Source organism: Scyliorhinus torazame, chromosome 13 (genome assembly GCF_047496885.1).
Source record: "Scyliorhinus torazame isolate Kashiwa2021f chromosome 13, sScyTor2.1, whole genome shotgun sequence".
Classification (NCBI taxonomy): domain Eukaryota; kingdom Metazoa; phylum Chordata; class Chondrichthyes; order Carcharhiniformes; family Scyliorhinidae; genus Scyliorhinus; species Scyliorhinus torazame.
Window position 1 is genome coordinate 61467950 of NC_092719.1, and position 17295 is coordinate 61485244.

At 48.7% G+C, this 17295-nt stretch overlaps 1 protein-coding gene across 2 annotated transcripts in view; it reads left to right on the forward strand.

Moving 5' to 3' along the window:
- The window catches only part of LOC140388059 (copine-8), a 544832-nt gene that overhangs the window by 332491 nt on the left and 195046 nt on the right, over positions 1-17295 (forward strand). For both annotated transcript variants that reach the window (XR_011934073.1, XM_072471659.1), the window contains exon 10: positions 264-305. Coding sequence is in view for 1 of the 2 variants with exons in the window: in XM_072471659.1 (XP_072327760.1) it covers positions 264-305 (42 nt within the window). In the remaining variant the exon portion in view is untranslated. The remainder of the gene's footprint in view (positions 1-263; positions 306-17295) is intronic.

A 17295-nucleotide genomic window follows, 5' to 3' on the forward strand; every position in this document is an offset into this window, starting at 1 on the left:
AGATTGTTTTTCTAATCACTAGCTATTTTACAAACTTTAGTTTTATTTTATTTTAGTATTAAATGCTATGTAGAGTTATGTTGGATATTTTAAAACCATTCTTTATTTGTCCTTACATGGCTATGTTAAATTATTATAAATATTGTGTGCCAAAATTATTTTTGCCAGAGACAGCTGTGCATATTTTCTAGAATCAGCAATTTACTGTTAATCAAAACAAACAAATAATATCGATATTTATCTTGTTTTAATATTATTAACAGAACTATCAAAGTGGAGGTTTATGACTGGGAACGAGATGGAAGGTAGGACTCTTTCATTGCTTTTCTTTCCTGAACACATTGCTTTCTTGCTGAGTGTTTTACTTCCAAATTACAGTACACAAAACCAAACAAATTAACTTTGCTACTTTTGTGTTACCAAATTTGCCATATCATCGAATATATGTCATCTGTTTCATAACATGGCTGCATCCCAATGTAGTTAAGTGATTGGAAATTCAGCACAATCTCAGAAACACTGATTTACTGATTCTGTGCTTACGCAATGAGCCTTGCCTGTTGGGAACACATTTTATGGGAAAGCAGGCGCACTTGTAATAAATGTCCATCCATCAAACTTAATGGAGCAAGAGTGGCAATTCATATTAAAGGCCCCTGAATAACAAAATAATACTGATATACTTGAATTCTGGCAACCTTTTCTACGATCACATTTTTTCCCTCCCCGCCAATGGGTTTTAAGACCGGCCGCAGGTGGGGGAGAGGGGTGGGGGGTGGATTGGGGAGTGGTGTAGGGGTGTGAACTTTTTTTTAAAATTTAGAGTACCCAATTATTTTTCCCCCCCAATTAAGGGGCAATTTAGTGTGGCCAATCCACCTAACCTGCACATCTTTGGGTTGTGGGTGTAAAGCCCACGCAAACACGGGGAGAATGTGCAAACTCCACACGGACAGTGACCCAGGGCCAGGATTCGAACCCGGGTCCTCAGCGCCGCAGTCCCAGTGCTATCCACTGTGCCACGTGTCGCCTAGGGGTGTGAACTTGAAGGAACGGGATCCCCTCCGCGTTACTGCCTGTCCTGACCACGTAGCGATTTTGCGCTGGAGCGGACAAGACCTCCAGCGGGAATCCTGCCCTTGCCTCAATTTTGAGGCTGGGGGAAAGATTTACCAGGAGGTGGGGGGGTGGATTGCCGCCATCAGATTCCCCCTTATGACTGGCACCCCTTAAAATCCCGTGGCCTCTGGAACTCATCCTCCTCCTTGCCCCCACCCACCCCACCCCCGGCCTTTCCTCCGAATGCCATCCCTACTTCCCTACCCTCCCTATGACTGGTCCCGGAACTTAGGCTCAGGCATGTTGCTGCACTCTCGCTTCAATCCACTGCAGCTCTTGTTGCTAGTGGGACTGAAGCATTGTTGGTCAATCCGATGGTTCGGCAGTTCTCTAAGGCAGAATTTCCTCCCACGTGATGAGGTGGAGGTCCCACCTTCAGCCACTAACCACACATTCAAGCATGAAATGGCTGCAGGGTCTCGCTGGCTTTTGAAATAGACATCCAAAAAAATACAGGCCCAGGTGGATCTTTGTGTCCTTCTGAATTTGGTGTGCTTGCATCCTTTTCTTTTTTTTAATAAATATTTTATTGAAAATTTTTGGTCAACCAACACAGTACATTGTGCATCCTTTACACAATATTATAACAACACAAATAACAATGACCTATTTTATAAACAAAAAATGAATAAATAATAAATAACAAAAATGAAAACTAACCCTAATTGGCAACTGCCTTATCACAAGTAACACTCTCCAAAAATATAATTTAACAGTCCAATATATAATTATCTGTCGCAACGACCTATACATATTATACAGTATATGTTAACAACCCTGAGAGTCCTTCTGGTTCCTCCTCCCCCCCCCCCCCCCCCCCCCGATCCTGGGCTGCTGTTACTGCCTTCTTTTTTCCATTCCATCTATCTTCCTGCGAGGTATTCGACGAACGGTTGCCACCGCCTGGTGAACCCTTGAGCCGACCCCCTCAGAACGAACTTAATCCGCTCTAGCTTTATAAACCCTGCCATGTCATTTATCCAGGTCTCCACCCCCGGGGGCTTGGCTTCTTTCCACATTAACAATATCCTGTGCCGGGCTACTAGGACGCAAAGGCCAAAACATCGGCCTCTCTCGCCTCCTGCACTCCCGGCTCTTGTGCAACCCCAAATATAGCCAACCCCCAGCTTGGTTCGACCCGGACCCCCACTACTTTTGAAAGCACCTTTGTCACCCCCATCCAAAACCCCTGTAGTGCCGGGCATGACCAAAACATATGGGTATGATTCACTGGGCTTCTCGAGCACCTCGCACACCTATCCTCCACCCCAAAAAATTTACTGAGCCGTGCTCCAGTCATATGCGCCCTGTGTAATACCTTAAACTGAATCAGGCTTAGCCTGGCACACGAGGACGACGAGTTTACCCTGCTTAGGGCATCTGCCCACAGCCCCTCCTCGATCTCCTCCCCCAGCTCTTCTTCCCATTTCCCTTTTAGTTCATCTACCATAGTCTCCCCTTCGTCCCTCATTTCCCTATATATATCTGACACCTTACCATCCCCCACCCATGTCTTTGAGATCACTCTGTCCTGCACCTCTTGTGTCGGGAGCTGCGGGAATTCCCTCACACTTGCATCCTTTTCTAACTAACATACAAAGCATTTGAGCCTAAACATTGTTAGTTTATTGGTGGCAATTCTACCAATACTGTGGTTGCACTTCACTACATTATCATATGTATTACACCTGACTTTATCCTCAAAATCCTCAAACTTTCTGCCATTAATACATTTCTGTCCTGATACCATTAGGTTATACTGGAGCAGGCAGGTGAACAATTGTAACTGGATCTTGATAGCAAGTTGGATGTGAGTGTGGGATTACATTTCTACTTGAGAGTAGACAAAACAGTTTGGCTTTGATTTTTGAATGGATTTTCAATCAGGAATAGTCTGTGTAGTTGAGCCTGATGGCCATACTCACTTTTAAAAATACATTTAGAGTACCCCATTAATTTTTTTCCAATTAAGGGGCAATTTAGCGTGGCAATTCATCCAACCTGCACATCTTTGGGTTGTCGGGGCGAAACCCACGCAAACACGGGGAGAATGTGCAAACTCCAATACGAACATTGACCCAGAGCCGGGATCGAACCTGGGATCTTGGTTCCATGAATCAGGAGTGCTAACCACTGTGCCACCATGCTGCCCTTGACCATACTCACTTAGGTATTATTTACCATGTTGGGTTATTTTGCAACATTGACGATATGATCTCGAGCTTTTAAATGTTTGTTATGATAGTGCTTGGAAACTTTTACCTGTTTGGAAGGTTTGCACAATTGTTATTCTTTAGGATAAGCTAGTCTGGTAATAGGAGGAACAGCCTAGCCAATCAAAGCAAAATACTGCGGTCGCTGGAAATTAGAAATAAAAACAGAAAATGCTGGAATAACCCAGCAAGTCTGGCAGCATCTGTGGAGATAGAAACAGAGTTAATGTTTCGAGTCCAATATTAGACTTTTTCTTTTGAGTTCCTAAGGTGGCAGGAGAAGGTAGTAAGTCTGCGGCGCATACAGGGTCCTGAGCTCGTAAATAAAGGTACAGATTGCAAAGTCATGGAACTTTGCTGAATCTTTACAAATTGCTGGATAAATCTCAGAGAGTGGTTAGCCGGATTCTGGAAACCATGCTTCAGAAAAAGAAGTCAGTTCCCTTTAAAGATGAAGAAGAGATTTACCAAAATGGTATTAAGTGGACAGATTAGAGAAGCTAGGGCTGTACTGTCTGAAAGGCAGATGCAACAGGAACTTTCAAAAGGACTGTGATATATACATAAAAAGGAAAATTGATGGGGCTACAGGGAAAGAACAGGGAAGTGGTACTAACTGCTCAGAGTTATAAATGACCATCAAAGTGCAAAACTGTTACCGATGATCAGAGACACAGGACTGAATTTACATTTTAGAGGTGGGTAGCAAGAGTTGGGCGATTTCCCTCCCAGCACACCTGCCTCTGGAGAAAGTGCCTGCAAAGGTGGGGTGTTTAATCTCCCGCCACTCCCAGATATACCTTGGTGGCAGTCACAGGAGCTGTTGAGTGCCAAGAGGGGGTTGGTTAAAGGTGCTCTGGGACTTTGTCCCAATTGTTTTAAGTTAAAATTAGACCTTCTAGGGCTCTCTCCTTCCCCATGCCCACCCCCAACACCCAATGCATTCCCTATGCTCCATGCCAACCCATGGGACCACAAACCCCCCCATTTCCCTTCATATGCTCCATGCCAGCCTATGTCCCTCCACTCTTCCCCAATGGCCTCATACCTTTCATGCCACCTATGCACCTTGACTCACCCCCAAGACTCCTCACACTCTACAAGGCAACCCGTGGCACTTCCATGCCCCTTTCCCCTGTAGATATTCTGTACATAACCAATGGAGGATTTAGATGAGGCAGGGCTGCCTTTAATACGCTGACTGACCAAGCCTCAATGGTAGTAATGATATGTGCATGACAGGATTGAGCCCAGCACTGAAGATGGATTAAATCAAGTCCATATGGCCAAAGACGGAGAACATCCATAGACATGTTCTTATTGGCCAAAGTATGGCTGAGTAAGACTTTCAGTCCACCACTTTGGCCTCAACATGATCCTGTTTGAAATTGCAGGAGCAGTGTAATTAGAGTAATGGAAGTGAGTGAGCAACCTGAATGCCCTTGAGTGTGGGACAAGGCAAGGACATATTCTCTCTAGGAACCTTTGAACGCTGTTCTGAACTTAAATGCTGGGAGGGGGTGGGTATTGTTGCTGGACTAGTACTCCAGAAACCCATTGGAATGCTCTGGGGACGCAGGTTCGAATCCAAATTCAATAAAAATCAGTAATGAAAATTCTAAGGATGACCATGAAATTATTGTCGATTGTCATATAACCCCATCTGGTTATATGACATATAACCCCATCTGGTTATATGTCCTCAAGTGACGTTCAATTCTGCTTACATGTGACTGCAGATCATCAACAATGTGGTTGACTCTTAAATGCCCTGTGAAACGGCTTGGCAAGCCACTCAGTTGTATCAAGCCACTACAAAGTCTATGAAAGCAGACGGACAACCCGCAATCGATCTAAGCACTGGAAACGACAATGGCTCAGCCAGCCCTGTTGGCCCTGCAAAGTCCTGGGGGCTAGTGTTCACAGACTAGTCAAACATAGTTATTCTCAAGGCCATCCTCATGGAATTGTGCTTCTCAGATAATGAGCTGGATTCTGAGCCCCGCCGCGCCACATTCCGTTTCATCCCGCCGGCGGGATGCTCCGTTGCACCGGCTGGTCAATGAGGTTTCCCATTGTGTAGCAGCCCCACGCCATCGGGAAACCCCCGGGCTGCCGGCAAAATGGAACATCCCGCCGGCGGAGAATCCAGCCCAATGTCCCAGTCACCACCATCACCACCCCTGGGTATGTCTGTCTCACCGGCAGGACAGACCCAGCAGGAGTGATGCCACAATGGTATTCAGTCAGGAGGAGGCTGCCCTGCACAATTGGCCAGGTGTGTCGACTCCAGACTCCTTGAGGTCTCATGGCATCAGATCAAGCTGGACAAGGAAACCTGCATGCCAAACAACATAAGCAGCAAGTGACGGACAGAACTAAGCAATCCCACAATCAATCAGATCTAAGCTCTGCAGTCCTGCCACATCCAGCCGTGAATGGTGGCAGACAGTTAAACAACTCACTGGAGGAGGAGGAGGCTCCATAAATATCCCCACCCTCAACGATGGAGGAGACGAGCAAAAGACAAGGCTGAAGCATTTTCAACAACCCTCAGCCAGAAGCCCCAAGTGAATGATCCATCTATCTCCTCCTGAGGTCCTCAAACTCACAGATGCTAGTCTTCAACCAATACAATTCATTTCATGTGAGATCAAGAAACGGTTGAAGGCATTGGATACTGCAAAGGCTATGGGCCCTGACAGTATTCCAGCTCCAGAACTTGCTGCGCCCATATAGCCAAGCTGTTTCAGTACAGCTACATTACAGACATCTACCCAGCAATGTGGAAAATTGCCCAGGTATGTACTGTACACAAATTGCAGGACAAATTGAACCCAGCCATTTGCTGCCCCATCAGTCTACTGTCAAATCATCACTAAAGTGATGGAAGAGGTCACCAACAGTGCTATCAGGTGGCATTTACTTAGCAATACCCTGTTCACTGATGCTCAGTTTGGGTTCCGCCAGGGTCACTCAGTTCCTACAGCCTTGGTTCAAATATGGGCAAAAGAGCTGAACTCCAGAGATGAGGTGAGAATGACTGCCCTTGACATCAAAGCAGCATTTGGCCAAGTCTGGCATAAAGGAGCACTGGAAAAGCTGGAGTCAATGGGAATCAGGAAGAAATCTCTCTGCTAGTTGGAGTCATACTTAGCACAAAGGAAGATGGTTTTGGTTGTTCGAGGATAATATTCTCAGTTCCAGGATATCACTGCAGGAGTTCATTAGGGTAGTAACCTAGGTCCAACCATCTTCAGCTGCTTCATCAATGACCTTTCTTCCACATATGGTCATAAGTGGGGATGCTCACTGATGACTGCACAATGTTCAGTACCATTCGTGACATACTAAAGGAGTCCATATCCAAATGCAACAAGACGTGGACAATACCCAGGCTCAGAGTGACAAGTGGCAATTAACATTCGTGCCATGTAAGCATCAGGTAATGATCATCTCCAACAAGAGAGAATCGAACCATTGCCCCTTGACATTCAATGGCATTACTATCACTGAATCCCCCACTATCTACATCCTGGAGGTTACCATTGAAACTGAACTGAACTAGCCATTTGGCTGCAAGAGCTGTTAAGAGGCTAGGAATCCTGACGTGAGAACTCCCCCCCTGACTCCCCAAAGCCGGTTCACCATCTACAAGGCACAAGTCAGCAGTGAGATGGAATAGTCCCTCCATTTGCCTGGATGAGTGCAGCTCCAACAACAGTCAAGAAGCTTGACTCCATCCAGGACAAAGCAACCCGCTTGATTGGAACCCCATCCACAAATAATCACTCCCTCCACTACAGCCACACAGTAGTAGCAGTGTGTACCATCAACAAGATACACTGCAGGAACTCACCAAGGCTGCTTAGACAGAGCCTTCCAAACCCAAACCCATGACTATTGTTATCTAGAAGTACAAGAGCAGCAGACACATGGGAGCAACACATTCTGGTGGTTCCCCTCTGAATTACACACTATCCTGATTTGGAAATATATCGCTGTTCCTTCACTGTCACTGTGTCAAAATCCTGGAACCGCATCCCTAACACTGTACCCACTGAGTGTACCCACACCTGTTGCGAACTTACTGTTGTCTCTTAATTTGGCTCTGTTTAATTACGTTTGCTCAAGAGTCGGCAGGTATCTTTCAATACCGCCACAATGTTCAAAACCGAATACTGATCAAAGACTCGCTACACCAGTTAGTAAGTTCAAAAGCAAGGCTCATTTATTTATACACAGTCAAATATACTCATGCATAAAACTCTACAACCTAAACTATCACTATTACTAAAAGCCTATACTTAGCTTCGGGTGCCCACTCAGTCAGAGGAACAAAGGCCGTTGCTCGGTTCTGAGGCTGCTGGGTTGAGCTGTTTACAGGATAGCAACCAGGAGCGTCTATCTCATAGCGTGTGTTGACTTGGAACTTACTTGGTCTGGCGTAGCTTTGGTAGGTCTCTCCTCACTGAGAGCCAAGGCCAAGAGAGCGATTCTCTCTTGGGGAATCCTTTTTATACCCAAAAGGGCTTCGCACGCTTTTGGGCGGGCCTTGAACATGGCCCCAATTAATTGGTCCGTTTCCCAATCGTTCTCATCGATTTTCCTCCAATAGAGGGGTGGGTTCCCTGATTGCTGGGCGTATCCTGGGTGGCCGTTGGTCTGCTTTGTTTTAGTCTCCTCTGGCGCCGGGGTGTCTGTCTTAGCATTGTTTACCTAAACGTTGTCTTTTTGTTCCTGGGGATGGCTCATTAGTATGTAAATGGTTCTGCAGTATCGGTCTTGTCTGAGAGCTATAGCTCTAATCAACAGACAGACCTTGCACCTGCTTGCTTTTTCGGAATTGTCCAATTTTCCCTGTATTCTTTGCAAAGTGTCTATTTTGTAATCGGGACGTGGCCATCCCAGATGGCTACACACCCTCCTTGTGATCCTCAACATGAAGCATGAAGGATCACATTACTGCGTCGTCTTCGTCCTTTGGCCAAACGGGGCACCCATAATCAGGCTCTACTCTGCCCTAGCCTATGAAACACGATTTTACCTAAATCATTTTAAATACATACATTATTATAAACTCTACAGGGTGCTATGACACTAATGCATGCATTACAGAAAAATAAAAAAACTGGAACCTCTCACTATCCTCAATAAACTATCCTCACTCAAACAATCCCAGAAATGATCTATAACATCTTAAATTGTACAAAATAGCAGCACACAAATTTCTCTGACCTGGCAGTCAGGCACAGAGATTTACATTTCTTTATTTAACAGAATACATAAAGAGAAGCGGATGCACTTTAATTCATGTCAAGGGGTTCGGGGGTTTGGTGAAATCTGAAAATGGGGGACCTAAACCTGTATATCGGGGTGCGAGAGCGGAAGGCTCTCCTTCGCCATGTTCTGATTCTAAGTATCTGCACAACACTGCAAAGTATCGCCAGTACTAAGAGGGCTTCTACTACATATGATAGTGAGTACCAGGTGATAAAATTATCACACCAGGTCGAGGTATTGTTAGCTGTCGCGGGGCTAGCTAACTCGGGGTTCTGTGTATTGCAGGGGTGGGAATCATTCACGGCTTGTGTGGTAGGGGTCAGGGGGTAGCGTCCGCGCGCAACTGAAGTTATCCCGCTAAGAGCCAGGTGAACATGATGGAGGTCACCTTCATCTTTCCGTCTTTCTGTCTTCTTCTTTGTCTTCCTCTAGCTTCTGGAGTTCTGTGAACACAAGCATAATATCTGCTATTATCTTGCTTAAGATCTTGTATGCCTGTCTGTCTGTCTGTCCTTTGTTGCCAATTTCCCTTCACAATTGGTCACCATCTGTGACTCCCTCACTTTCTTTTAAACCAAATATTTGGGAGCAAGACATCCGAAAAAAATACTGACATAGTGCGAGCTGTCTCGCAGCCTGTGCGATCTACCATCCTAGTGGTTTAGGATGCAAATAGCATACGGGAGCAACCTAAGGGTTACCAAAACCAAACAAAAGACTTTTGAACGTAACGAGCCGAAATGGGGTGCGTATGGGCCATGGCGGGTAAGAAATGGGTGGAATCCCTGGGTAGGACGGTGATCAATGCCGTTTGTGCTCTACCCGAGCGTAGCTGACCAGAGGGGGGTCCTCAGGCAGGGCGGGAACCACTGCCGTTTCTCCACTGCCTGAGCAACCGGCAAGAACGGGTAAGACTGTGGTCATCGTGGGCGTTGCCTTGTTGTCTGCTGACAAACTTGTACCTCTAAACTGGTTTCTGTTGACAAACTAGTTCCTCTGAACTGGTTTCTGTGGACAAACTAGTTCCTCTGAACTGTTGTCTGGGGACAGACTTGTTCCATTAATAGGCATTGGGCGTCAAAGGAGTGGTGATGTGGGGCCGTGAAAAACTTTCAAGTTTACAAACAACACTTAACATTAACAAACATACAACAAACATGGTGCAGGTTTCTTCAGAAAGGACACCGTATCTCACCATCGGTTCCTTTTTTCCATCATCTGGACACCTCATTGCTCAATAGCGAACAGGGTCGCAAAGGGATTTGTTTGGTGGGAGTCAGACTCTATGTCATCATCTTCTCCCGGCTGCCAAACTCTTGACTCTAGTAACCGTGCTAAAGCTGCTTGGGGCGAATTGGGGTCCATCTCATCATTCCGGATGAGCCTGAACAAATTGTCTCGGTGCCAGAATCGTGTGTCGAGGTTGGAGCTATTAGGTTTGAATCTGTAATCGTCGGGCGGTGGGTCGGTGATCTCGAAGGGGTCCGTGGAATCATGCTCAGATTCGCTGGGAGTGGGGCCTGGTACACGGGGATAATCATAACGTGGTGTGCTGTGGCTATCGTCATTGTGATCGCTATCACTGTCGTTGTCGCTGTTGGTTGAAGGAAGGGAGAGGCGGAGTTGTGCCTCTGGGGGTGGAGTTGAAGTCGTGTCTGAGGGCAGGCTGGACTGGTTGGGGGAGGGTAGGAATACGACATCTGTGGGCGTGGCATGCTCGTCTGCTGCTGCGAGCAGGATGTGGTGTGTGTGGCTATTCTTTTTTTAAAAATATGTTTATTCAAGGTTTTCAATAAATGTTTACAAAGCACTCAAAAAGGAAAGAAAATATACATAAGAAAAATAAAAAGTGGGGCCTTACGCCATCCCCTCCAACAACTGAAACCACTAAACATTAAACTATCTAACAAATTAAGAACATAAATGGGGCAAACACCCCTAACAATAATGAAAACAAGCCAACCCCCCCCCCCCACTTCTTGCCCCTGGGTTGCTGCTGCTCTTGACCTCCACCTAACGCTCCGCGAGAAAGTCTAGGAACGGTTGCCACCGCCTGGAGAACCCTTCACAGACCCTCGCAAGGCAAACTTTATCCTCTCCAACTTGATGAACCCTGCCATGTCATTAATCCAAGCCTCCACGCTTGGGGGTTTCACATCCCTCCACATTAGTAGGATCCTCCTCCGGGCTACCAAGGACGCAAAGGCCAGAAATCCGGCCTCTTTCGGCTCCTGTACTCCCGGCTCAACTGATACCCCGAATATTGCTATCCCCAGCTCGGTTTTACCCGAGTTTCCAAGACTTTGGACATAGCCTTTGCAAAGCCCCTCCAGAACCCCTCTAGCGCTGGGCACGCCCAGAACATATGGGCGTGATTTTCTGGGCTCCCCGAGCACCTCACGCATCTGTCCTCCACCCCAAAGAACTTGCACATCCTCACCCCTGTCATATGTGCCCTGTGAACCACTTTGAACTGGATAAGGCTAAGTCTGGTGCAAGACAAGGAGGAGTTAACCTTGCCCAGGGCCTCCGCCCACAAGCCCTCATCCAGTTCCTCGCCCAGCTCCTCCTCCCACTTGCCCTTCAGCTCCTCCACCGAGGCTTTTAATTCCCACCCGATGCCAGCTTCGAAATCCGCCATCCGCCCGGTGCAAACCTATGATTATTCCAGTATTGGGGACCAAATTGAGGCCCCCAACTCACCCTTGTGCCGTCTCCACTGCCCCCCAGATCCTCAGTGTCGCTGCCAGCACTGTGCTCGTGGTGTACCGCGTCGGCGGTAGTGGCAAAGGTGCTGTCACCAGCTAGTGCCCACGCATGACGCCGCCGCTAATCTTTTCCACGCCACCCCCTCTCCCTCCATTACCCATTTCCGAATCATTGCCACATTGGCTGCCCAGTAATAACTACACAGGTTCGGTAGTGCCAGCCCACCCCTGTCCCGACTACGCTCCAGAAACAGCCACCTGACCCTTGGGGTCTTACTTGCCCAGACAAACCCCACAATGCTCCTGCTTACTCGCTTAAAAAAGGCCTTGGGGGTGAGGATGGGCAGGCACCGGAACACAAACAGGAACCTAGGGAGGACTGTCATCTTAACGGACTGCACCCTGCCCGCCAGGGAGAGTGGCAACACGTCCCATCTCCTAAAGTCTTCCTCCATCTGGTCTACCAACCGCGCCAAATTAAGCTTATGCAGGGCCCCCCAACTCCTGGTCACCTGGATACCCAAATATCGGAAACTCCTCTCCCCCCTCTTAAGCGGCAGCTCCTCCAGCCCCCTTTCCTGGCCCCTCGCATGCACCACAAAGAGCTCACTCTTCCCCCACGTTAAGCTTGTAGCCTGAGAAGTCCCCAAACTCCCTAAGGATCAACATGACCTCCACCATCCCCTCCACTGGATCCGCGATGTACAAAAGCAGGTCATCAGCATACAACGAGACCCGATGTTCCTCCCCTCCCCGGACCAACCCCCTCCTGTTTCTAGATTCCCTCAACGCCATGGCCAGCGGCTCAATTGCCAAAGCAAACAACAGAGGGGAGGGGGGCACCCCTGTCTCTTCCCATGGTACAACCTAAAATATTCTGATCTCCGCCGGTTCGTAGATACGCTCGCCACCGGGGCCTGGTATAACAAAGAACAAAGAACAAAGAAATGTACAGCACAGGAACAGGCCCTTCGGCCCTCCAAGCCCGTGCCGACCATACTGCCCGACTAAACTACAATCTTCTACACTTCCTGGGTCCGTATCCTTCTATTCCCATCCTATTCATATATTTGTCAAGATGCCCCTTAAATGTCCCTATCGTCCCTGCTTCCACTACCTCCTCCGGTAGCGAGTTCCAGGTACCCACTACCCTCTGCGTAAAAAACTTGCCTCGTACATCTACTCTAAACCTTGCCCCTCTCACCTTAAACCTATGCCCCCTAGTAATTGACCCCTCTACCCTGCCCCATTTATGTTCTTAATTTGAACCACCCTATGAACCCCTCCCCGAACCCAAATCTGCCAAGCACTTCCCATAGGTTCTCCCACTCCACCCGATCAAAGGCCTTCTGTGCATTCATTGCCGCCACCACTTCTGCCTCCTCACCCCCCGTGGGCATCATAATCACATTCAGGAGCCTCCGCACATTTGCATTTAACTGCCTGCCCTTCACAAACCCCGTCTGGTCATCGTGTATCACTCCCGGGACACAATCCTCAATCCTTGCGGCTAGGACCTTTGCCAGCATCTTGGCATCTCCATTAAGGAGCAAGATCGGCCGAGACGAGCCACACTGCAGCGGGTCCTTGTCCCGCTTAAGGATCAGCGCCCGAGACATTGTCGGGGGGAGAATCCCTTCCTCCCTCACCTCATTGAAGGTTCTCACCAACAGCGGACCCAGCAGGTCCAAAAACTTCCTGTAAAATTCGACCGGGAACCCATCAGGCCCCGGGAACTTGCCCGCCTGCATGCTCCCCAACCCCATAATCAGCTCCTCTATCCCAATCGGGGCCCGCAGGCCTTCCACATGCCTCTCCTCCACTCTTGGGAACCTCAATTGGTCCAGGGACCGCCGCATCCCCCCCCCCCCTCCAGGGGTCCTGACTCACAGGCTCCCATAGAAATCCCTGAATACCTCATTTATTTTAGCCAAACTCTGCACCGTGTTCCCACCTCTGTCCCTGATTCCTCCAATTTCCCTTGCCGCCTCCCTCTTGCATAGCTAATGCGCCAGCATCCGGCTCACCTTCTCCCCATATTCGTATACTGCCCCCTGCACCTTCCTCCACTGGGTCTCAGCTTTCCCCGTGGCCAACAAATCAAATTCCGTTTGGAGGCTCCGTCGCTCCTTCAGCAGCCCCTCTTCAGGGGAATCCGCATACCTCCTATCCACCCTTAATATCTCCCCCACCAACCTCTCCCTCTCCGTCCTCTCTCTCTTCTCTCAGTGAGCCCTAATTGAGATTAACTCTCCCCTAACCACCGCTTTCAGAGCCTCCCAAACCACATAAACCGGTACTTCCCCCTTATCATTGGCCTCTATGTATCTCTGAATGCACCCCCGGACCCGCCCACAAACCTCCTCATCTGCCAATATTCCCACGTCCAAGCGCCACAGCGGGCGCTGGTCCCTTTCCTCCCCCAGCTCCAACTCCACCCAGTGCGGGTCGTGGTCCGAAATCGCTATGGCCGAATATTACGTTCCCTCCACTCTTGGAATCGGTGCCCTTCTCACCACAAAGAAGTCTATCCGTGAATAGGCCTTATGCACGTGGGAGAAAAAAGAGAACACTCTGGCCGCCGGCCTAGCAAACCTCCACGAATCCACTCCCCCCACCTGATCCATAAACCCCCTGAGAACCTTGGCCGCAGCTGGCCTCTTGCTGACCTCGACCTGGATCGGTCCAGTGCCGGGTCCAGTACCGTATTGAAGTCCCCCCCCCCCATTATCAGGCTCCCCTCTTCCAGATCCTGGATCCGAATCAGCATGAGCTTCATGAACCCTGCATCGTCCCAATTCGGGGCACACACATTCACCAGCACCACCCGGGTCCCCTGCAGCCTACCACTCACCATCACATATCGACCCCCATTATCAGCCACAATGTTCAGCGCCTCGAACGACACCCGCTTACTCACCAGGACTGCAACCCCTCTATTCTTCGCATCCAGCCCCGAATGAAAGACCTGCCCCACCCATCCCTTTCTCAGCCTGATCTGATCCACCACTTTCAAGTGCGTCTCCTGCAACATAGCAACGTCTGCCTTCAGTCCCTTTAAGTGCGTGAACACCCGGGCCCTCTTGACTGGCCCGTTCAGGCCCCTCACGTTCCATGTGATCAGCCGGATCAGAGGACTGCTCCCCCCCCGCTGCCGACTAGCCATCTCCTTTCTTAGGCCAGCCACGTGCCCAAGCCTCCTGCACTCTCCAGCCCCCCAGGCGGAGGAACCCCGCCCCGACTCTCCCTCTTACCTCCGGTCAATGCAGCAGCAACCCAGTCCCATGTCCCCCCCCCCCCCCGGCTAGAAAACTGTGTGTGGCTACTCTGCGAGCCATAAGCCTTGAACTGGTTTATGTGAAACCACACAGACTTGCCATTGGGATATGTAATCTTGTATACCGAGGGGCTGACTTTGTCCGAAATGGAGTACGGTCCGGAGAATTTAGGGGAAAGGAATGAACTGGGGTTATATAGGGAAAGCATCACTTGCTGCCCTACTGCGAACTCAGTGGCGTGTACTGTTTTGTTGAAATAAGCTTTGCTCTGTTTCTTCCTGGTCCCAAGTCTCACAGCTGCTGCGAGTTGGGCTGCCCTTATGTTCTCTATCAATTATTGTACAGCATTTTCATGCGTGAGGGCTGTGACTGCAGGGCTGGCCAAATCCAGCCCTAATAAATACTCTGTCCCTTTCATGGGGCGTCCGGTCATGAGAGTGTGTGGGATGTATCCTGTGGATGTGGATACCTTGTTCCTTATAAACATTAAAGCAAATGGGAGAACTGAATCCCGGGTGCTGTTATTCTGCTGTCCCATTTTCCTGAGGGTGGCTTTTAATGTCCTGTTCATCCTCTCTACAACACCACTTGACTGGGGGTGGTATGCTATGTGAAACTTTTGTCGAATGCCGAAAATCGTGAGGACGTTTTTCATTACACGTCCTCTGAAATGGGAGCCTTGATCAGATTCTATACTGCGGGGGAGACCCCATCTTGTAAAGATGTGCTGTGTTAGTATTTTAGCTTTTGTCTTGGCCGTATTAGTTTTCGATGGAAATGTTTCCACCCATTTTGTGAAGGTGTCGATGACCATCAACACATACTTATAACCATTTCTGGAAGGGGGTAGGGATCCTATATAGTCTATCTGTAGATTTGTCCAGGGTCCATTAACGGGGCTGGTATGACTAAGTTGAGCCTTTTTCGCATATCTGTCCGGATTGTTCTGGGCACAGATCAAGCAATTCTCTATGTAGTGGGTAACATCAGCTTTTAAATCAGGCCACCAGCAGAGCGGTCTAAGGTGGGCTAGGGTGGGTTCAATATCTTGGTGTCCATGAATTGAGAAATGATCTGGTTCTTGTCCTGGCTGGGAACTATATAAATGCCATCCTTCAAAATCACACCATCATGTGTGGTTATTGCATTCTTGTATTTATCATATGGGGATGGGAAGGTACCCTTTAAAACTTCGCTGAGTTTCTCGTTGTCTGTCTGTGCCTTCGCTATATCCTGAATATTGGTCTGTGAGACCTGAACTGCGTGCACTGGGGTGCTTTTGGGGAGGTTCCAAAAGTAACCATGCCTGGAGCCTGCCTTCGCTAGGGCGTCTGCTTTAACGTTACCGGGGGGGATGAACGGTGATGACTGCGAATCTTAAATATTCCATATTTTCTATCCTTCGCTGTCTCTAAGATATGGCGGAGTAATGGGGCTGAGGGTAGGGGTTTACCGTCCGCGGAAACAAATCCTCTCGTTTCCCACAGGGGTAGGAATTCCGTCAAACAATCCTTGCTCTACAGGGTCTAAAACGTGTGAGGCGTATGCTACGGGGCGTAATTGGTCATGGCGTTCCTGGAGGAGTACGGCCGAAAGGGTTCGGTCGGTGCTTGCAACTTTGATTGCGTACGGGGAAAGTAGATCTGGGACCTGTAATGCAGGGGCTGTGCTGAGTGCTCTTTTTAAAGCATCCATGGCATCCGTATGAGGTGGAAGCCATTCCCAAGGTGCCTGCTTCTTGAGAAGTTCGGAAAGGGGCGCTGCTTTAGTGGCGAAACCGTCAATATGGTTTCAGCAGTAGCCAACCAGTCCTAAAAATGACCGGAGAGCTGAGACATTGTGGGGAAGGGGCAATTTGATGATCGAGTCAATTCACTTTTGCTCGATCTCGCGTTTACCATGTGTGATCACTGTTCCCAAGTAAATCACTTTCTCCTTCAAAATCTGGGCCTTCTTGGGGTTGACTTTACAACCAATTTCTTTTAGGAGTCCTAGGAGATCGGCGAGAAGCTAAATGTGCTCTCCCTTTGTGTCTGTCTGTAGTAACAAGTCGTCTACGTACTGGACCAGACAATTAGGGCGGGAAAATTTGCTAATCCATTTGCCAGTTGTCGGTGGAAAATGGAGGGGGAGTTGTGGAAGGCACGTCCACATATATTGTTGTCCCTGGAATGTGAAGGCGAATTTGTACTGGCACGCTTTAGCCAATGGAATGGACCAAAATCCGTTGCTAATGTCCAAAACCGAAAAAAATTTTGACTGGAGTCCCTGTTTGGGCATGGTCTCGGGACTCGTGACTACTGTGGGGGCTCCTTCCTGGTAATCAATGGTTAGTCGCCATGATCCATCTGGTTTCCTGACGGGCCAAATTGGTGCGTTGTTTGTGGAGGCTACTGATCTGAGTATGCCTTGATCCAACAAACTCTCTGTGTCTTTGGAGATTTCTCCCTCTGCTTCCTGGGGAAATCCGTACTGCTTCTGGGGTTTAGGGTCGGGACCTGTAATGTTCACAAAGCCAGCCAATTTGCCACAGTTGTACTTGTGCTGTGCAAATGCCGCTTTGTGTTCCTGCAGGACTGCCCTAACCTGTTTGTCTGCACTAATGGTTCGAGGGTCAAACCAGAAGTCTCCTACTGAGCTAATCCTGTTTACATACTCTCCTACTGTGAGCATGGAGGGGACTCATGCTGCCTT